Source organism: Lytechinus variegatus, chromosome 19, assembly GCF_018143015.1.
Source record: "Lytechinus variegatus isolate NC3 chromosome 19, Lvar_3.0, whole genome shotgun sequence".
Taxonomy (NCBI): domain Eukaryota; kingdom Metazoa; phylum Echinodermata; class Echinoidea; order Temnopleuroida; family Toxopneustidae; genus Lytechinus; species Lytechinus variegatus.
The window spans coordinates 20608920-20629657 of NC_054758.1; the positions used below are offsets into that span (position 1 = coordinate 20608920).

Consider the following 20738-nt stretch of genomic DNA (forward strand, 5'->3'; position numbering starts at 1 on the left):
TTGGTTTTACAGTATTTCTCACGGAATTAGTGTTTTACTGCAACTACTATCATTTAGCTTTAAGATAATGTTTGCTTTGCAATATAGCAGTTGGAAGCAATCGGTCTTTTTGAATATCACATCACCACTGACAAAGCCAATAAGCCTCCTTTGTAAAATAGTACATAAGAAACATATTCAAGTCAACACATGATATAAACAACAAATTTCAATCAATCATGATTTGCTTACAGGCAACGATACTTATGTTGATCCCTCAAAGGCTAAATATTTGTTGAAGTTAAGAAAGAACATTTCTCTGAATCAGAGCCAAGGCAAGGACTATTCATTTTCTTCAAATTCAGTTTATCAAATCAGCTGCGAATGTGGTCCTGACCCCTTCAAGGTCACAGGTTCACTGAGGTCAAAGGTTGAAATCCAGGTTGACACTTTGACCTTGGTTGACATGGACGACGTGCGTCTGTTGACCTTTGCCCTTTCCCCATCCTCCTGCTGTCACAGCGTAGGTCCCTGGCTGAACTTGGATGTGAACGTCTTCAGATCGCTCAAGCTGCAGGGAAAAAAAGTACAGAAAATGACAACACAGTTTACATTCTCCATCATGAATGTCTAATTTCCATGGAATGTTGCAGGCAGCTAAGCATTTATACACCGATTGGAAGTTAGCCAGTAAGTTCTGATTGTGTCTATTGGATTGGCTCTGTCTGAAGAGTGCATGGTATTAGCGTGAGATTCAATGGTATTACTGTGAGAGCCCCCACACTACATTATTATCCATCAAAACCTCTAATTCCCTGCGCACACTGCAAGATTGTGTATGCGACTATCAACAGGTCACAGTTATACGAAAGTTACAAGAAGTAAAATTATTTTATTTGAAGTCTGGCATTATGCATAATTTTGCACAACAAGCAGTCTGTTCCATGACATTTGCTCCGGCGACAATCGATCTGCTGTAAATTCAATACATCAATGGAATGACCAACTTCGATCCTGGATTTAACACTACACCCTATCCCAAACAAACCTAACACAAAACCCTAATTCAACCCAAACCCTCTATTTTAAACAGAATAAAGCCCGGAGCAATTGTCGCCAGAGGAAATGTTGCATCACCAAGCAATCATGCATTGGTCGAGGATAGATGATGTAATGAATCATGCAAATGGAAGGAGGGATAAGGACACTTGCTGTGAGAGAGAATCCTGCACCCCTGTCCAGCCGAGATGAAACTAGAGTTTAATAATTCATCGGACCATTGACTGTCTGACATGACATATGAAAATTTTTGTTAACTGCTGATAATTAGCGATGAAATAAATCCTTTAAGTGTTTCAAAGAAACTAGAAAGCGACCAAGCATGTCATTGGGGTGGGTATTTTGCATGAGGATTTTGTGTACAAATTTTGGGAAGAATCTCTCAGTAAAAAAAAATGTAAGTTTTCAAAATGCTTTGTAAAATGTAAACAAAAGGATTTACTTACCGGATGTTGCATTTTTCTGGGCTCGGTGTATCTCGGAGCATGGAATCTCCCACAATGCCGCTTGTCTAGTGCATTCTGGGATGAAGCTGGAATACTGGAGTAGTATCTCTGTCAAATAAAATTACAAACCAAGAATTGGTATGATGGTCTTATGACAGGATTAATTAAGAAACAATAAATATTGTACTTTGAAGCGGGATGGGATTTTTTTTACCGAATGGCACAAAATGACTCCAAAGCAGCTTTATTTTGGAAGCAGCTCTGAACACAATTTCCAATACAAAAAAAAATATATTTTTTTCCTGAATATATTGTGAAATTATTTGAAATACAGTCATACTTAAATAGATCTATATCTCATGAAAACTTGTGAATTTGCAATGGCCTTCATGAAATTACTTGGTACTTTCATTAGTAAAATTACTTTAAACTTGAAGTCTACAAAAGGCTAATGAAACAGACTGCGAGTCAATGTGATAGATGAATAACTCTACACTTTTGTCCATTAATTTAGGCGTAACTTTGGGAAGGGTTTTCTGAAACATTCCCTGGTCAATGGGATAGAGGACTTACTCTGCATTTTCATTCGTAAAGTTAATCATAACAATACAAAAGGCTAATGAAACAGATCCCTAGTCAAAGGGATAGATTACTTACATGTATTATATACTTTTGTCCATAAACTTAGCCTAGGAGTAACTTTAGACTTGTAACTTATAATAACAAATACATGTACATATTCTATAACAAATTTGTCATCAGCCAATTAGATTGAAGGATTTAAACTGTAATTGCAAATTTCTGTCATAAAAAAGTTTTATGAAACAGACCCCTGGGCAATTGGAAAGATAACTTACTCTGCATTGTCTGCTACTGGTTGTCATATACTGTAGGATGCTACCGAAGGCCTCATCTATGGTGGTGTATGCCAGGGCATCCTGCATGAATCCAATATCAAATGAAAATATTTTAAACATGAAAGCAAGAAAATATAATAAGGGGAGGGGAAGGTTTCACAAAGAGCTGTGAGTTACTTAGAGACATGCTTAAATGCCAATGCACGCGTTACTTAGCTCGTAATCAGAGTGACCGATATAGGGTAGAGTGCATCCTGTGAACATGATCTGAACAATTGGGTTGATGCACTCTCTAACGCATGCAACTGCAATTTAATGTAAGTGTGACTGTAAGTCACACATAAATCCTTAAGTGAAACACTCCTAGATCAAGAATAGTGTAACAAATGCAGAGAGAGACACAAAGGAAATAATGTTGAAATCATGGGCAGATCCAGGATTTTTTTAAAGGGGGGGGTGGCACATTTCCCAAGAAAATTTTGACAAGCAAAAAAAGGTTTTAACCAAAAATTAAGGGGATTTTGTCCATGAAAAAAATGGACAAGCAAAAAAAAAAGGGCTTTCACTTTCAAAGGCGGGGGGGGGGGGGGGGCACATTTATGTTTTAATGGCATTTTTACATTACAAATTTTAATTGTGCCTCCCAAAGGGGGGGGGCATGGGCCGACTGTGCCCCTGGATCTGCCAGTGGTTGAAATGTTGGAAAAAAAGGAATGTAAGTGGCAAAATGATTCAAATAAAATAGAAGCATACTATATAATGCCACAAAAAATTGCCCATTCATTGGCCCGCATTCTGAACTCTGGTTTTATTCAAACTCTAATTTAAAGTTGTGGTTCTACTATGGATAGCCAATTGTGTCATAAACCTCTAATGTTAAGTGTTCAATGTATCTGCTCATTTGGTTTTAAAATCATTCTTAACTGTCTTGCAAGGGTAAATAATAAAGTTGTCTTCTCCATTCATCAAGAATTAGGAAAGACCCCAGTGAACATACAATGCAAACAAAATTCTGACATGTTGGCTTCCCATAATTTTAGCAAAGTTAGACCACAGACAGTTTAAGTTAAACCCAACTACGGAATAGGGGCCATAATCCCACTTTTCCAGATAGCCCTACAGTTGCCCGAGGGGAGGCAGACTTGACAAAAAATGAATCTCGCTGTTACACAGAGTTTGCTTCCCAACGAGATGTCTCTGTTACAGAATTTCCAATAAAGTTTTAACAAAATCTGGGGGCAGCAAAAAATTATGAAAGTTGATGCTCGTGCGATTTAAATGTTGTCTGAACTGACCTGGATGGGAGGAGTTCCATGTTCTCTGGGTTCAGGCCATGAGATCTCTCTTCTTCTAGCTCTCTCTAGGACCTGCTGCCCTTGGTGATTTGCTCTGCACAGTGTACAGGTCATCCAGTCTTCAGGGTGCTGGTCAATTCAAGCCATAAAGGGAAATAATGATTTATATTCTTATAGTTCACATTATACATTGAGGAATAAGAAATTTAAACATCAAACTGAAAACAGAGAGGGGAAATATTATGAAAGTACGGTAACACACATCAAGAGGGCATTAGTAAGAATTATACAAGATACTATTATTTTGTTTTGAATGTTTTTATTCTGATTTCATGAACAAAAAGTTACATTTCAAATCACATATAATACTTTACACTTCATATTTTCACTTTTTTTACATTAACAGCAGTTCTAACACCAACGATGCATAGCCAAGGGCATTAAAAAAGGGTTCCAGCTTTTCATAAAAAAAGTATTCCTTGATTTTGCCCTGATGAAGATTAGAAATTCCCCATCAGGTGATAATTATTTAAACCCATGCCCAGTTTCAATTGTTTTTTAAGCTGTTGCAGTGAATTTCATGTATTTTCAGTATGAAAACTATGAAGTAAACTAATTAGATCTAGTACCACCATAACCAGTCATTCAATGGATGTTGCTTTGAAATGCAACATATAAAACAGAGTCTGACTGACTACCGCGCTTTCGACTTTTGGGCTGATCAAAATTCCCTGATTTTTCCCTCATTTGAAGTATTTCTTATCGAATTCCCTGACTTGGAGACAGGCAGAAACAACATTTGTCATGGTATCCTCATATGTACAGAACACAACATTTACTTTTCTGGCTATTTATTGCATGAATATTGTGAAAATACAAAGCCATGATATTTTGAAATGTATCTGGATCTGCGTAAGTGCCCGGGCATCGGATCCCCCCCCCTACAAAAGCATCTACCAAAAATGGTTAGATCTAGGCCTTTAGCAGTACTCACCGAGTGGTTCATTTTGAGATGGCTGAACTAAGATGACTGGCGCTCTTTCACGAGAGATGTCACAACTCATCAACTGTTTCAAAATGGAAGTATAGAAGAAATATAAATTTATTGGAAAATACGAAGTCTCTTTGTTTTGCGATATGTGTGCTGTAACTACATGTATAGCAAAAGACAAAGAAATCAGATTTAAGATAGCAACGTAAAATTGGCAAGTTCCAATCTTTTCATATTTTCTCAGGTTTTTAATGAATTCTTGTATGAAATCAATATAGCAGAAATGAAGTTGTATCCCATTTCCATGATTTAGGGCTACATGTAGATCCTTTAGAATGGAAAGTAGAAATCTCGGGGGTAAACTTTTATTTTTTTCGCGGTACACGCACATCATGGAATGGATCACTCACACTATTGTGATGTTAGTATATGCATGGACCCTACAGGGTCCATGGTATATGCTATACGAACCTCGCACAACCAACGGAAATTGTAGTGGATTTTAGAGTTGTCGTTAGATCGCTTCATTATGTGAATGATGTTTGCCGAAACCCATTCCGCTACTCACCAGAGCTTTTTCTGGTAGGAAGCGTTCCATTTTCAATTTTTAACATATTTTTTTTAATTTAAAAAGGACACAAAAAAGAGCAATATCGCTTTATACCTCCGCCTGGAAAGTGGCTTCGCACGTCTCTTCCAGGGAAATAAAAGGTCGTTGGTGGCGATAATACAGTTCATAACCTTAATTCAGCTTGGTGGTATTTTTTTTAACTAGATTAATGATTCATTGTATGCGCAATTTCAATAATTGTTTGATAAAATAGAGACCCCAATTAATAAATGCAATAACTTCAAAAACATACTTTTTATTATTTTTGCCGACGATAAAATTTTTTGGAAAACGTTACAAACGAACACGAAGAACAAAAGGAAACAAGATGGCGGCGTAAACATCGGGCAAGTCTCTTCTATCTTGTCATGATATTTATTCATTTTTTTGATGAATTCTTGTTTGAAAATAAAATCGATGGCGAAGAAATGTCGGAATTGAAGTTACATCCCATCACCCATGTATGGTTGGAACTACCCCTTATTCGACCACCTAATCTTCTAAGCATCGTATCTGAGAAAATATTCAATTTTACCCAGTTTTCGTCTCATTTGTGCAGAAAATGGAGCAGATCAGAATCCCATGTTTTGCTCGGCGACTCCGATTCGATCCGTGTATATATTGACGAACAACGAATGCGACGATTTTCCATTTGCTCATTTGCACCCGTCTTTTGAAACCGACCACCCGCGGTACACTAAGTTTACGGATAGGGTTAGGGTTCTTGTCGCGGTGGCGAAATATTTTTAAATCTTTCAAATCAGTTCTATGACGTCAAGATGCTAAATGATCGCCTCACTACTTCCACTGCGAGCTCCGGCGCACGATTCGACGGTTGATGACGGATATTTGCTCTTAAGCCATTTCCTATCGGATTTCTTGGTTTTTCAGCGGAGTTTGGTCAATACAATTTTGAATATTTCTACTAATTTTTTTACTTCATGTTGCTTCTTTTTTTCTCTTAAAATCGATTCTTGTCATTTCTATGGACACTGCACCTACTCTCCCGCGCGTATCGTTTGTAATACGCAATGATTTTAACGCGCACAAGGTGGTCGGTTTCAAAAGATGTGGTCGATATGTGGTAGTCTCACATAGGGCTAGGTCTTTTAGAAGTAGAAATCTTGGGGGCAAAAGTTTCAGGTATTGGCGGCCTATACGCACATAAATGGATAGGGATACATGGCTTCGTTGAGAGTAACCTTACGTTTACTCTCTAGATCTCGAACTAGTCTAGGGCTACGCCTAGAGGCTAGACCCTAGTAGTAGACACTCTAGGCGACACCGCAATACTTACCCGTGTTAAGAAACTGGGACTCCACTCACGCGCATTTGGGCCGCCCTAGCTTAGAACTAAGCTTTCTTTCCGTAAAAAAAAATTATTCTTATGATTCAATAAATGTTAGTTAATACATAATTACTGTTAAATCGGTACTCACCGGTTCTTTTCTTGAATTTTCTGCCAATTTCCCACGCTTCTGGCTACAATTCCGCGTTAAATTTTGTCGTCATAGACAGCTGTTCATGCAACTTTATTTATAAATGGAGCGCCCTTTACGAGAGTTGTTAATGCCGCGGAGAAATCGTTAGGCATTTTGGCCTGTGTTCAAGGCGTAGCTGTTCTATTTTTTTATATGTGTGAGATCGAAATCACAGCGAGTAAACACTCTTCCATATGGAAGAGTGTATACTCGCTGTGATATGATCCCGATAGGGAGGCGCAACACCCCCACCCACATGGGCGCAAACCCCAGGGCCGGGGGACATGTCCCCTCACCCAAAATAGTAGGGGGCACATTATGAAATGTTCCCCTACTATTTTTGGTCATTTTGTTCAAAATCGAAATGTATTTTGGAAGATCTTACTTTTGGGATGCACCCCTTTTTTTTGCTTGTTTGCTTGTCAAATTTCTTTTGGTCAAGATGACCTTCTTTAGAGGGTGATAAACCTTCTTTTTTTTTTTGTTTTTTGCTTGTCAAATTTTCCAGCCCCTGGTCCCCCTACCTTTGGGGAGAGATTTCCGCCCTTGCAAGTAGACATACTCTTGATATTGTTTGCGAATCTGCACGGGCGTCGAGGGCTGGGGATGAGGAAAAGCGGTGAGACGAGAAAAAAAATTGAAGGGAAAAGGCAACAGAAAAAAAGTGAACGAAAGAAAAATTAATGGAAAATAAAAGGGAAGAGAAAATAGGGAGAAATGTGATGGGTAAAATAAATTATGGGAAAAGAGGACAGAAAAAAAGTGAACGAAAGAAAAATTAATGGAAAATAAAAGGGAGGAGAAAATAGGGAGAAATGTGATGGGTAAAAAAATTATGGGAAAAGAGGACAGAAAAAAAGTGAACGAAAGAAAAATTAATGGAAAATAAAAGGGAGGAGAAAATAGGGAGAAATGTGATGGGTTACGTCGAGATTTCATGTGCCCGTGCAAAAAGAAATGAGCAGAGGTTGACATGTTGTCCGTTTGGGCAAATGCCTGTCTATTTCTCGGACTGGCGCTCGTGTTGCAAAAATTATTACCGTAAGCTGATGGAATCACTGCTTCATGTATACCGACAGTGACAGGATTTAGCCAGGGGCGGATCCAGCCTTCGCCAATAGGGGAGGGGGGGGGCGGAAATTTTTTTCAGCCATATTTTCCCCGATCGGCCGCTCGAATATGATTTTTGCCGGGATTTTTTTGTTTCTTTGAAGGGGTAGTCCTAAATGGTCACTTTTTAGATTTATTCTTATGAAACATAAATGTATAATACCATAACCCTTATTTGTATAATGCGAGCGGAAAGCGAGAGCTAAATTTTTTTGGAAATTTTATGTACTTTTTCCTAAAATTTTGAACATTCTGGGAAATGTTTGTTTTCCTGAAAAAAAAAGATGTGTATGCAAGTTAATAATTACTACGAACGTAAAGAGTGAGCAGAAATGAAGTGATGGAAAAAGTATTGTTAGATACTTGCTTGCAGTTAGCCATGAAGACGTTACACATTTTAAAAAATCAAATAATGCGAGCGCGAAGCGCGAGCCGAAATTTTTTGACATTTTTACCTAAGGAATGGAAATTCTTAGACGTTTTGTAACTTAACTGAATAGGTATATAATTAAACATGCGAGCACGAAGCGTAAGCAAAAAAATTCGAGATTTAGACCTGCTGAACAAGACACTCTATTCAATTAGTATTGTAAATCATGAAAAGGATGAGTAAGTGGGGATCTTCCTTACATTAATAATGCGAGCGCAGAGCGCGAGCAGAAATTTTGTGTATACGTTTTGAACTGCTCAAAATTAGACTGCTTGCATTTAGCCATGAAGACTTTACATATTTCAACATTCAAATATTGCGAGCGCGAAGCGCGAGCTGAAAAATTTTGACCTTTTTTACCTGAATAATGAAATGCTAAGCACTTTTTGTAATCTTGGAATGACTCTAAGTATTTTATTGATGCGAGCGCGAAGCGCGAGCGGAAAAATTCTGGACACACTATTCATGTTTTATCATGAAAAGGATAAGTTATTTATCCGCGAGCAGACACTTTTTGATATTGTGATCTGAAACTGGATAATGATTTAAATAGAGAACAATCTGCGTATCTGAATTAACGTGTGTTTTAGATTTCGACCTAGAATTTGGGTATTCTAAGTAACTTTCTTATCATGAAAATCAATAGAGCGCAAAGCGCGAGCTAAAAATATATGATATAACAAAGGGTGAATTTAAGCTCTGTAATGCAAACACTTTGTGGGAAAATTGTGAATTGTGATGGATCACAGTTAAAAAAGAGCTGATGTATTTTATTTTTATTACTTTGAGTTTTTACATAGGACTGGAACATTCTATGAGGGCATTATGTCATCATATGAAAATGATGACCATCTTCCTATTTCTCTTCCTAAGCATGAGAGCGCGAAATGTGTTAATATTATGGCCTGAAAACTGGACATTTAAAGCACTTTGTAATTATGCATAAGAGGCATTATATCTATCAATATGAGCAGAAATCGCGAGTCGAATTTATTGATAAACTGTCATCAAATTAGTTTGATTTAGAATTAATATTGGGATATACATAACCGACTAATCAAAATGCTAGCGTGTGGCGCTAGCTGATACGTTTTAACAATCTGACCTGAATAGGGAACTTTTTGAGAACTTTATGGAATACATGCAGGAAAATAATAGGTACCTGAAAATTCAAATTTTGCGAGCGCGCAGTGCAAGCAGAAAATGATAATGTTCAGACCATAACACAGACATTTTTACAGAGCACTTTTTAAAATCAATTTGTAAATGAAACAAAATAATGAAAGTTCAATTTCCCAGCTGAAATATGTTTTGTATATTGACTTCAAAGTTTGATATTTCAAGCTCCATATTGAGCAAGATAAACAAATACCCTAAAAGACAATAAGGCGCGAAGCGCGAGCGAAAATTTGGTATCCTAACAAATAGATTTAAAAAAAAATAATTTTCAAAGTCTTCCCCTAATGTTATTTCATTTAATCATGTTCCTCCTCTTAACGGTTTGCCTTTCTTCTTTTCTCCTCTCTTTTCCCATCCTTTTCTTTTTTCCTTTCTTTTTTGTTTTCTTTTTTTGCTCCGCCAATAGGGGGGCCCGGGCCCCTCGACCCCCCCCTGGATCCGCCTATGTTAGCGGTTGTAGGTATAAATCGCGCTCTAACGCTCTAAAACTGTGTTCTTTATCAAAAAGCTGTCCTTCATATTCATTTTGTTCGCAAAAGAATATAAAGTTAATTTCAATCATTGTCTATAGTTATCCTGTTTATGATAAAAATACTTAGAAATACTTTGGAATTCATTAAATTAAAGCAAAGTATCTCAACATTAAATAATTAAGGCGGGCGAAGGTATCAGCTAATACACCGATAAATTTTTTTTGGACATTTGAAGTATTTTCGCTAATCATGAAAAAGATTGATATTTCATGAAAGCTCAAATCCCGAGGGGAATATTTTTATTAATTGACTTTTTAAAAAAATGTTCTAAGCCCCATTTAATATTTGATTATAAGTCGATGCAGTAAAAGCTGAAAAAATAAAGTATTTTGTGTTCCTCTATCATAATTGTCTTTCTCTTTAATCCTGGTTCTTTTTTTTTTCTGGGGGGCGAGGAGCATTTTGGTTAAAAAAAGAGAGAAAAAAGATAATTGCTGGCTTGTAGACGCCCGGTGTGGACGGTAGTGGTAGGGACACCCCCACCTCCCCCCCCCCCCCCGTAGTTACGCCAATATGGGACCAAATGATCCTACATGTCCGAGGCGAAACTTGTGCAATCAAACGTTATTTCTGAATAAATTAAAGCTTGCGCTGTTCAACTTCAATCTCTTTCAGCTAAATTGCGATGAACGCTGCGTTATGAAATATATAATTATCAACATCTGGCGAAAAGAATAACCGACCGATCACCTGACGAGAATGCGTATCACGTGATCTGCATATCAGGTCCGATCGCGAGTCAGAAGTGAAGGACAACTGCCAAGAAAATCAGGAAAAAAGTCGTCAAAATGTAAGTTCCCCTTCATTTCTTTCAATTTTTTGTTATTTCCATTAAAGTTTATATCTCAATAAATCAATATTAAATCAAAAGTCTCAAATTTAGCTAGTACTTTTGTGAAAATTACAATAAATTTAAGGACACAAAAAATTAACCCAAAAATAGCACTGATGTCGCCTATGAATGAGGTCCATACATGTAATGTTCGGACCTCATTGGTACTAGGTCTAGGAGTGGTAGTAGAAGCCTCCTGCCCTGGCTAGGTGGGAATGGATGGATGGGATGCATGGGACGCAATCCCTGGCTCAGCTCTGCTGAGAGTAAGCATACGTTAGTGAATGATTTTAGGAGCCTCTTGGCTACCCCATCCTACAAGTTACTGTTGCTATACAGCCTTACAGGGCCGTCACCAGCTTTTTTCTAGGGGGGGTGCTTTTTATGAAAAAAAACACAAAAACACAAAAAACAACGTATCACTCAATTTCATGCAGTTATATAGCCCGCCGGCCACTCATGGTTTCAAATCGTCTCCTGTGTGAAGGATTCATATGCACCTGGTGCACGCGAATCTTTCACACCCTTTTTACTAAAATAACTATGACTTTACATCGTAGCTAAGCATTATATTTATTCTATGACACTTACCGAACCATATGGATCGTTTGTTGAATTCTGTTTGGTGTTGTTTTTAATAAAATAAGAGCATTTTTCGTGATCTTCACGTAGATGCCTCTTGATCAGCGTTGATATCAACTTTTGCCTAAAGAGGGCGCGCGATATTATTTCAAAGTCGGTAGGCACTTAAGAACCAAGTTTGAAAGGATACTCGTAAAATTATGTCACTCTCGCCGATGAATATTCATTAGATCGTGGTCGTGCGTGTTCAATACACACTGAGTGCATGCATGCAGAGAGTTTTTATTGAACACGCACGACCACGATCTAATGATTATTCATCGCGAGAGTGACGTAATTTTACGAGTGTCCTTTCAAACTTGGTTCTTAAGTGCCTACCGTACCTTTGTTTACGGTGTTGCAAGCTAGCTGCATTCTAGGCGATCAGCATTATTTTCTTGCTCGTTCAATCCACTTTCATCATCATCTTGTCAAAAGATGGCGTACTTTACCAATAAGTATATGATGAGATGCAACCTGTTGATTTTTGGTACAATTTCCTATTATGCGCTGACGACTTGAATTGAGAATGTTCGATACGAAAAATTGCTTTTCGATTGTTGTTTGCGTACTTTCCACCGCAGTATTAAGGACGGATCGAACAGAGTATCCTGGTTGAGACTTGGAGGTAAGCGATAAAAACACTTTTATAAATAATTTCCAATTCATTAAAAAAAAAAGTTAAATCATAAAAACAAATTTCCATTAGTGGAGAAATACTCAAATGTTTGGCGCTTTTCATTCCCTCACATTCGTGTGATGAATGAAAACGTCAAAGTCCACTATGAAACCACATGCGTTGTGCGAGGTTAGTATTACTAACTAACCTCGCATGTTGTGTGAGTGGCCCGCCGGCCAGATCTTTTTCAAAAGAGCCCTCAAGTATCCTACCCCCCTCCGGTTTTTTTTTTTTTTTTTTTTTTTTTTTATTTATTATTATTATTTTTTTGGTTCTGAAGGGGGGTGCGTTCGCACCCTCCGCACCCCCCCCCCCCCTGGCGTGTTTGGAGTCATTACGCCATAGCACTCATTAAATGAACAACAAGGTTATATTAATAGACCACCGTGACAACGTTTGCTTCGTATGGGACTGTAAAATATCGATTGCTTTCATCGTATTCGTAGAAAATCAAATGTCATCTAGTTTCTACACAAGGGGTCCCAATATAAATAAGCTAAGACATAAGTTATTATGATTCTCACATTAGGCCTACCTATCATAATGTTTTCCTCATTATCTTCAGAAATTTTACACAATTATTCTTACCTGGTAAGGCAAGCCTCGATCCTATTTTGTTTTTGTTGACGTTTCTCAGCAGCAGTACGCGATCGCGCGACGCGCGTGACCGTGACCACTGAAATGGAAATTCACTGGCGCTGGTCATCGTAGATAGATAGATAGATAGGGTGTTCCATCCCACCAGTGGTGAATCAATTAATTTTAATAAATCAATTGATTCAAAAGGGTGGAAAAATAAACGGGAGGAAAAGGGTGGCAAGATAAACGGGGAAAACCCCATGGAAGTGAATCCCAGAGGGGTAGATCTTGAAAAAGTACAAATAACTTTTTTCAGATTTACCCCTCCCCATATTCAAGTGCATGATGTTTGTCCCATTTAATCTACAACCCTTTTGAATATCACTTCATTTTTGTTATGCTTATATTGTTGTATGCGGTTGGATGTAATTAATATTAAACATTTTATCATGTGACCCCATCGGATACCTCTCATGAAAATATTGAGGTTCAGTGAGCTCAATATAATATGATCATATTTTTACAATTTTTTAATAAGTGAAATCAATTAATTGTTTCAGAAAGAATAATGATTCATTTCTCTCTAAAGCGTATCTTCGGATATGAACATCGGATGTTTTTTTTTCATGTTATTGTTATGGACTTGAATAACTAAACTTGATTAATTTTTTTTTTTTTTTTGGCAAAAAGAAATCTCTTTTGAGTTTGGAAAGGGATGACAGTTTTGCATTCTATATGAACACACTCCTCATATGGTACGTAAATTTTATTTTAAAGGGAAAGTTCACCTTGACAAAATTTTTATTGGAATAATAGCAGAAAAATAATATATGGCCGAAGGTTTGAGAAAAATTCATCAAATTACCAAAAAGTTATTAGAATTTCAATTATTTGATTTGTGACGTCATATGCAACCACAATCCTACATAGCGAATGGTAAAAAATCAATGAAATGTCATTTTCTCAGAAAATTGAAAATGGTTTTCACTGTACCTTTTTTTAAAGAGACAAATCATTTCACACCGATCATGAATAGAAATCAGGAACCATACAAAATTTGAAATTCATGCATTTTATAGGCCTATTACATAACCCTTGGGGCAGCTGCTCGTTTATGACGTCACAAATCCAAAACTTGAATTCATAACTTTCTTGCCCTTTAACGGATTTTCATCAATCCTTCACCAATATTTTTTTACTATTTTTTCTGCTATTTTTACAACAAAGTTTTCTTCAGGGTGAACTTTCCCTTTAACACATATATTAGCTGTACACACTGATGGTTGAAGAAAATGTTGAAGAAATATCATAACATGGCAGTTGAGTTTTGACTGTTTTTATGTTTGTTTTTGTTTCATGCACTTATAAAGCATTTCAAACATGTTAAAGTCCAGGGTTGAAATCGTCTAAGGAATGACGGTAAGCCCGATGGCGCACCAGAAGCCACACAGTTTGTAACTTGTGCTGGTCTTAATTTGTCCGAATCTGCATTTTATCGCCATGCATTAAGAAGAAAAACCAAAATAGCCAGTCGGGTTAGATTTAAGAGAGAAGTTGTATACATCATGCTCAATGAACAGATCAATTTGTACATGGCCAGACAATTTTTGTCATTTTTTCTTTCGTATGATTAGTTTAGAATAGGCTTACTTGTAACACAAATTGAATTTTCAAAAAAAAAAAATTATACAAGTACAGTACACGGCAACAATGAAGGAATTTCCAAGAACACCATGCATATCAACCACTCCCAATTGTCCTAACTTGTGATTTTAGTGGGGGTAATGTTGAAAGATCCCCATCCACAAGAAAATTTTTGTCAATCATCCCCCCCCCCAACCAAGAATACCGATCGACACCCATGGAAGCACCCCCAATGTTTTCCCATCAGGGGATGCTGCGTATATTTTTTTTTCCATAGGCAGCACCCCTGGAATTCTGGTTGGTGTTTAACATACGAGAAATATATGGAAAATGACCAACATCTTGTGTGAATACCCATTTTTGGTTTATCAAATTTCTTGGCAACAAAATGACCTTCATTTTGTAGTGAAACCTTGTTTTGCTTGTTATATGCGGATCACGTACGGGACCCGGGACTCCCTATTGGCGGAGCAAAAAAAGGAGGGGGGCTTTTCAGGGAAAAGAGAGGATGGGTGAATAAAATAAGCTGAAGGGACGACTAACGCTTGGAAAATAAAATTAAAAAAAACCTTTCATGTCATTATATAAAGCTTTCGCTCGCGCTTCACGTTTGCATTGGATGTATGATGAGATAGGCCTGCATGAGATTCTTCCTCAATAGGCTTTAAATATCAAGTTTTTAAGTCAATATACAAAACATATTTTAGCTCCGACATCGGGCGTTAATTATTTTGTTTATAAATTGATGTTCAAAAAGTGCTCTCTAATATGTCCGTTTTATTGTCTCAGTATCAACGCTTTCAGCTCGCACTGCGCGCTCGCGTTATTTGATTTGTCGATTTGTCAGGTATCTATTTTTTCTTCGTGTATTCCATAAAGTTCTCAAAAATCCTTTAATTTTCAGGTTTGGTTGTCAAAACCTTGAATCAATCGGCGCTGCGCACTTGCATTTTGATTGTTGAGTAATGTATACCTCAAAAATTTCCTCTATGATCATAAGCAATTCTAAAACAAACTACTTAATATCCTATTTTCATGACATCGCCATTTGCGCTCTTATTAATTTGTTAAAAATAAATTAACCCATGCATCCTATTCATGATTACAAAACTACTTAAAATATCCAGTTTTCATGAATTGATATTAACAAATTTCTAGCTGCCATGAAATTAACATTAACATTTTCATGAATTCCTAATAAGTATATTGTCTTTTTTTTCAGATGGAATATCTCGCACTTAAGAAGAGGAGTAAAAGAAAGTCATTTTCTTAATTATGATGACAAAACGTCCTTAGAATGTCCAGCTCCAAGGTCAAAATTATATCAGCTTGCGCTTCGCGCTCACATAATTTATTAAGAGCGATCCATAGTATACACTTCACGATTTTCCTACACAGTGCTTGAATTAGTGCTTAAATTGACACTTTTTCAGATAGGAATATTTTCAGCTCACGCTTCGCGATCACGTTAATGATTTTCATGGTAAAAATATATAATCAGAATGCACAGATACTAGGTATAAATATCTTAAACACACGCACGCACTTTTTATTGAGATATATATGCAGCTTGTTCTTTATTCAAAACATGCTTAAATCATCCAGTTTCAGACTTAAATGTTCTGCTCGAGCTTCGCGCTCACATTATTGATGTAGGATATCCAATTACCCATTCTTTTCATGATTTACAAAGCATGAATTAGGTGAGCGGCCAGAAGCCAAAAAGTGCCTTATTTCTTGACTTTAATCCCCCCCAGCTGGATCAAAGCAAAATCATACATCAAATTAAAGGAAATTTCCTGAATTTTCCGGAATTGGGCATTAAAAATGCCGTAATGTGTAGCATCACTATGGAAACCAGCCTTGAACCAGCCACGCCCATTTTAGATACTTATTGAATATTTATCACGAATATTGAATTTTTACTTATTAATTTAAATTATCAGATATTTTTTCTTATTTTCAAAGGCTAGATCTACTATATATTGTAAGAAGAATTACTGAAAAACAACTTAGCATGAATTTTATGAACATTTTCTTAGAAATTGTTGCCTAGCAACATAACTTTCCTTAGCAACCATTTAGCTCCTTAAGTTAACCACTTATTTTTCCATTTCAAACCAAACTTTTAACTTTTTAACTAGGTTGAATTAAACCAAGTAAGTTACACCAATGAAATTACATAAATTATTATTTAAAAATAATATAAAGAACTGAAAACCCCCATTTAAGCTATTGAGAACCTCAAATTAATTTGCTATGCTCAACCGGACACACCCCTTCACATCGTACAAATCGCCATTTCATTGTTCATTTTGACTACATTGTTACATATACATGTACGTACAAGTCACATACTTTATACTATTTTGTGGTGAAAAAGTTGATTGAGTGAATAATTCCTGATCAATTATCTTGTCTTCAATAGCACAGCAACAAAATGACCATTTCACATTATCCATGGATACCAATTTGTTGCCTAGCAACGACTATTTTCCATAGCAACGACTATATTAACACTCTTTTCCCTGGACAAATCTGTGGAAAATAGTCCATTATGAGCAATAATACTGAAACAATTATCAATTTAGATGTCTACAAACTCGTTTTCAGTAATCATTCAACAAACTGTCTATTTTATAGCTTCCATGGAGTCAAATGTGTTGCCCAGAAACAATATTCCCTAGCAACGGCTATGTTACCACTCTTCATCTCGGCTAAATGTGTTGATGAAGTTGTGCCTTAGAGTAAAAATATTGAGAGAATTAACATGTCATAGTTTGTTATCGATAGGCAAACAATATTCCGGATTTTACCATTATGTACTGACACAATTTCATTGCCTAGCAACACTATTTACCTTAGCAACGATATGTTTCCCCCTAACGAATTTGGGGGAAAATATTCCACTTTTAAGTGTACAGTACCATTTGTACAATAATATACCTACATGCATACTGGCAATGGTAAATTGAAGGACACCCCTTAATTTCTTTATCGTTTAAAAAAGAGCAGCTTCAAAGAGAAATTTAAATGTTTTTGCAGATAAAAATAGAATAATATGGTTTGGATGATTCACAAACTGAAACTGAAATAGCTGCTGGGTACATAGCATTTTTCTTTCTTTTTTAGTTTGCTACAGTAGGTATAGCATTGATGATATGATAAAATGGACAACACTACTATAATTTAGGCACAGTCCCTGATTAAAACTTTGATCATACAGTGGGCCTTCACCTAAGGCTTGTACAGATATTTTTTTTTCAATTTCAGGGCCCTCCTATACTAGTACTCAATTAGGTCATTGGCAATGGCTTTTGGCTGCATATTTACATGTAGATTACTTTCTTCGAGTGAATATGGAATGGTTAACAAATGGATCTCTCTTGTCAAATAGTACCTAATCACCCATGCATATCCATCTTCCAAAGTTGTGTCTGTGTTGAGGTTGTAGCCCAAAGATGCCAAAGCTGTGAGTTCGACAAGTTTCTGATGAAACTTTAATACTATTAATAGGTGTCAGAAGTTTAATCACAGGGAATTTATTATGTCACTTTCAATCTGATAACTGTCAAGAAATCAGAAGGATGAAAGTATGAAAACTTGGGATCTTAAGCCTTAATATGGTGTTTTTTACCCGATTGCTAAGAAAGCATGAATGCTTTTAAGCAAACAACCAGAGGACCGACGGCTTAATGTCCTCTCCAAGACCTGGTAATGAGGGTGTAATGAGGATGTGCCTTAAAAAAGAGCACTAATACACCAAGTGAGAATCAAATCCAGGTCACCGGAATCCGAAACCCCCGCTCTATCATGTCTATTGACTGAGCTATCCTTCCGATCAGGCCAAGAAAAGGACAATAAAACCATTAAGGATAAAAAGGCTTACTAAAGTGGGAGATGTTTTCTATGTCTAAGTGTCATGTAATATGTCATGAGGTTTGCACACATCTGCTGAATAGAGACAACCAGGGTGGGGCATACAACGAAAGTCCCAGAATATAGAGAGGAGGCATATCAGCTTATGTAATCTTTGATGTTGTCTTTCGGGTATTTTCTGCTACAGCGATAGTGTCAGTGACTGCGATGGTCAAAAACTGATGCCTTGAATAAAAAAAAAGATGTCTGAAAGAATAGACAAGGATTCCTCTCAACATGCATACATATGTAAAGGACGTTGACATGGGTAAAGCTTCAGAAAACAGGTGCAGATGCCTCTATTGTCATGATTGTTGGGCTTAAACTAACGCTACGCTACTGTTCGTTCCATGGAGATTTAGATCAATGTAAATCTCAAACACATCCATGGTATAAGAAATATTTCTGAGAAAATATCTGAAACTGAAAATTGGGATGATACCCCTACAGTATTGGTAAAACATGCTGATACTAATAATACAAATACAAATGCATCTGCATTTGTAATGATGATTTGTTCAAATGATAAGGCTGGAACATTTAAATTACAGCCATAATTTTGTATCACTACTTGAATGGAGTAGAAATACATTGAATTGAACAGTAATCTCTAAAGTAATAATCACTCCTCAGTGTGCCAAAACGGACTCAGTGATGATCTGGCAAGTTTAACTCCTTACTGTGCTATAAATCATCTCTGTTCCGATCCAGAAAGACTCAAACTTAGTGTATTCCACCTTAAGAACAGAGAGCAGATCAAAAACTGAGGGTCAGGTGGTAACAAGCCAACCTACCTTGGCGTCATTGTAGACCGTTCTTTTTTCATACAAAGAACATGCTGCCAAAACAAATGCAAAATTTGGAGCAAAGGAATATCATTCTGAAGAAGCTGGGAAACATATGGGGAATTGATAGATGCCAAATCTCTCTGTACCACAGCTCTGACTTTATGCTTCTGCACTGCTGAGTACGCAGTCCTTGGTGCTAAATATTGACCCCAAATCTTGAATGGAGCTTGCAGAGCCATCACTGACTGCCTGTGACTAAAAGAAGTGGGTAATCTTTACCTACTATGTATTATTGCCCCCACCGTACGTCAGATGAGAAGTCATCAGCACAGATGAAAGAAAAAAACAATCAAGAACATAGTTTTCCACTCGTCATTCATGAGCCTGCAACGAGACTCAAATCTAGACACAGTTTTCTCTGCTCAATAGAATCCCTTGATGACTCTGCTCGCATAAAAGCGTCACCCACTGGTCTAACAATCTCCAGTCTGTGATGCACAATCTCACTTATGGACTTAGTACGTTACTCTCCAGGTCCAAGTGAAGAATGGCCTACCTGATCTTGTTGAACCGCCTATGGGGCTACAATAGGATTGAAGAAACTTCCTGCAACTGTAAGGATGATCAAAGGATACAACACTTTTTTGGCATACCCCTCCTACCAGAGCTTTGAACTGCCACTGCCTTTGCAACTGCACTCGATTCTTTCCACAGAAAAACTACATGTAGATCTTGTACCATTATCAGGGCATGACATCTTTAATGAGCTAAGAAGTATGTCATTAATTATCTGACTGGTAGAATACACCTATTTATGGTAATCTGACATTTGGGGAAAAAAATATTATTTGGTCATGGGTTGTTGGATGGGGGAGGGGACAGGGACTTAATTGGTTCCTGATGGGGTTGTCGGTTAGGCCATGGACCTAGGTCCATGGTGAGGCTAAAACTTTGCTGAAAACGGTGCCTATATTCTGAATGTTAGTGTTTTAAGGGGAAATTTACAATTTGTCAGTGAAAGAGCAAAGATATTCGATGCTAACAATCTTACCCAATATCTACATACCCCCTTAAAAGGCCATCTATTGGAGAGACAAACTCCTGCACACCTTTGCTTTCATTTGGTCATAGTGTACTGAATGATTTTAAAGGGCAATATTTGCACTGTGCCCATCTTCTCGGGTAACGACACAAGTCCTTTGTAGTAGAGGGTTCAAGCAAGATCTGGCTTTTGGTTTGAGTGACTCCAGATCTTTGGCAGCGCACGGCTCTGGTAGGAGGGGGGGGGGCAGACCAAAATGTGATGCACTGTCTGATCCTCTCCTCAGTCGTAGATAGTGTCTGCATTCCTGCTGTAGCCCCGAACTGCATATTAAGGACTTTGCACCTTTTTGTTCCAGACCATATGTAAGACATAGCCATGTAAGGCATAGCCAGGATGGCCAATTGTCATTTGAACCTGGGGCGTGATTCGTAGGTCACATGGAAAGCTTTTGCGTCACAGACTGGAGGTGGTTTGTCCCTAGGGCGATCCTTTGACTGTGTGCATAGCTATCAAGGGATTCAGTCAAGTGAAGGAAATTGTCTTGATTCCAGTCTCTTTGTGTCAGGTTCATAGTTAGAGTGGAAGAAGGACATCTTTTTTGCTCTTTTTTCCACCCGTGCTGATACCTCTATATCTGGGGGACTGTGCCACACAATAGGTAA

At 37.3% G+C, this 20738-nt stretch overlaps 1 protein-coding gene across 1 annotated transcript; it reads right to left on the reverse strand.

Annotated features, from left to right (window-relative positions):
• Positions 1-339: 339 nt before the first annotated feature.
• LOC121406332 (A-kinase-interacting protein 1-like) lies at positions 340-4737 on the reverse strand. The gene is made up of 5 exons (XM_041597358.1): positions 4631-4737; positions 3637-3765; positions 2342-2422; positions 1485-1592; positions 340-550 (listed from the first exon to the last, which is right to left on the reverse strand). Exons 1-5 carry the CDS (start codon positions 4640-4642, stop codon positions 404-406), a joined length of 477 nt encoding a protein of 158 aa, XP_041453292.1. The 5' UTR covers positions 4643-4737; the 3' UTR covers positions 340-403.
• Positions 4738-20738: the final 16001 nt, after the last annotated feature.

Excerpts from the sequence above, each read along its gene's own strand:
- LOC121406332 (XM_041597358.1), bottom strand. Across the intron at positions 2,423-3,636 it reads ATGGAACTCCTCCCATCCAG|GATGCCCTGGCATACACCAC; the intron begins GTCAGTTCAGAC and ends GGATTCATGCAG. Across the intron at positions 1,593-2,341 it reads CCAGTAGCAGACAATGCAGA|AGATACTACTCCAGTATTCC; the intron begins GTAAGTTATCTT and ends TTTATTTGACAG.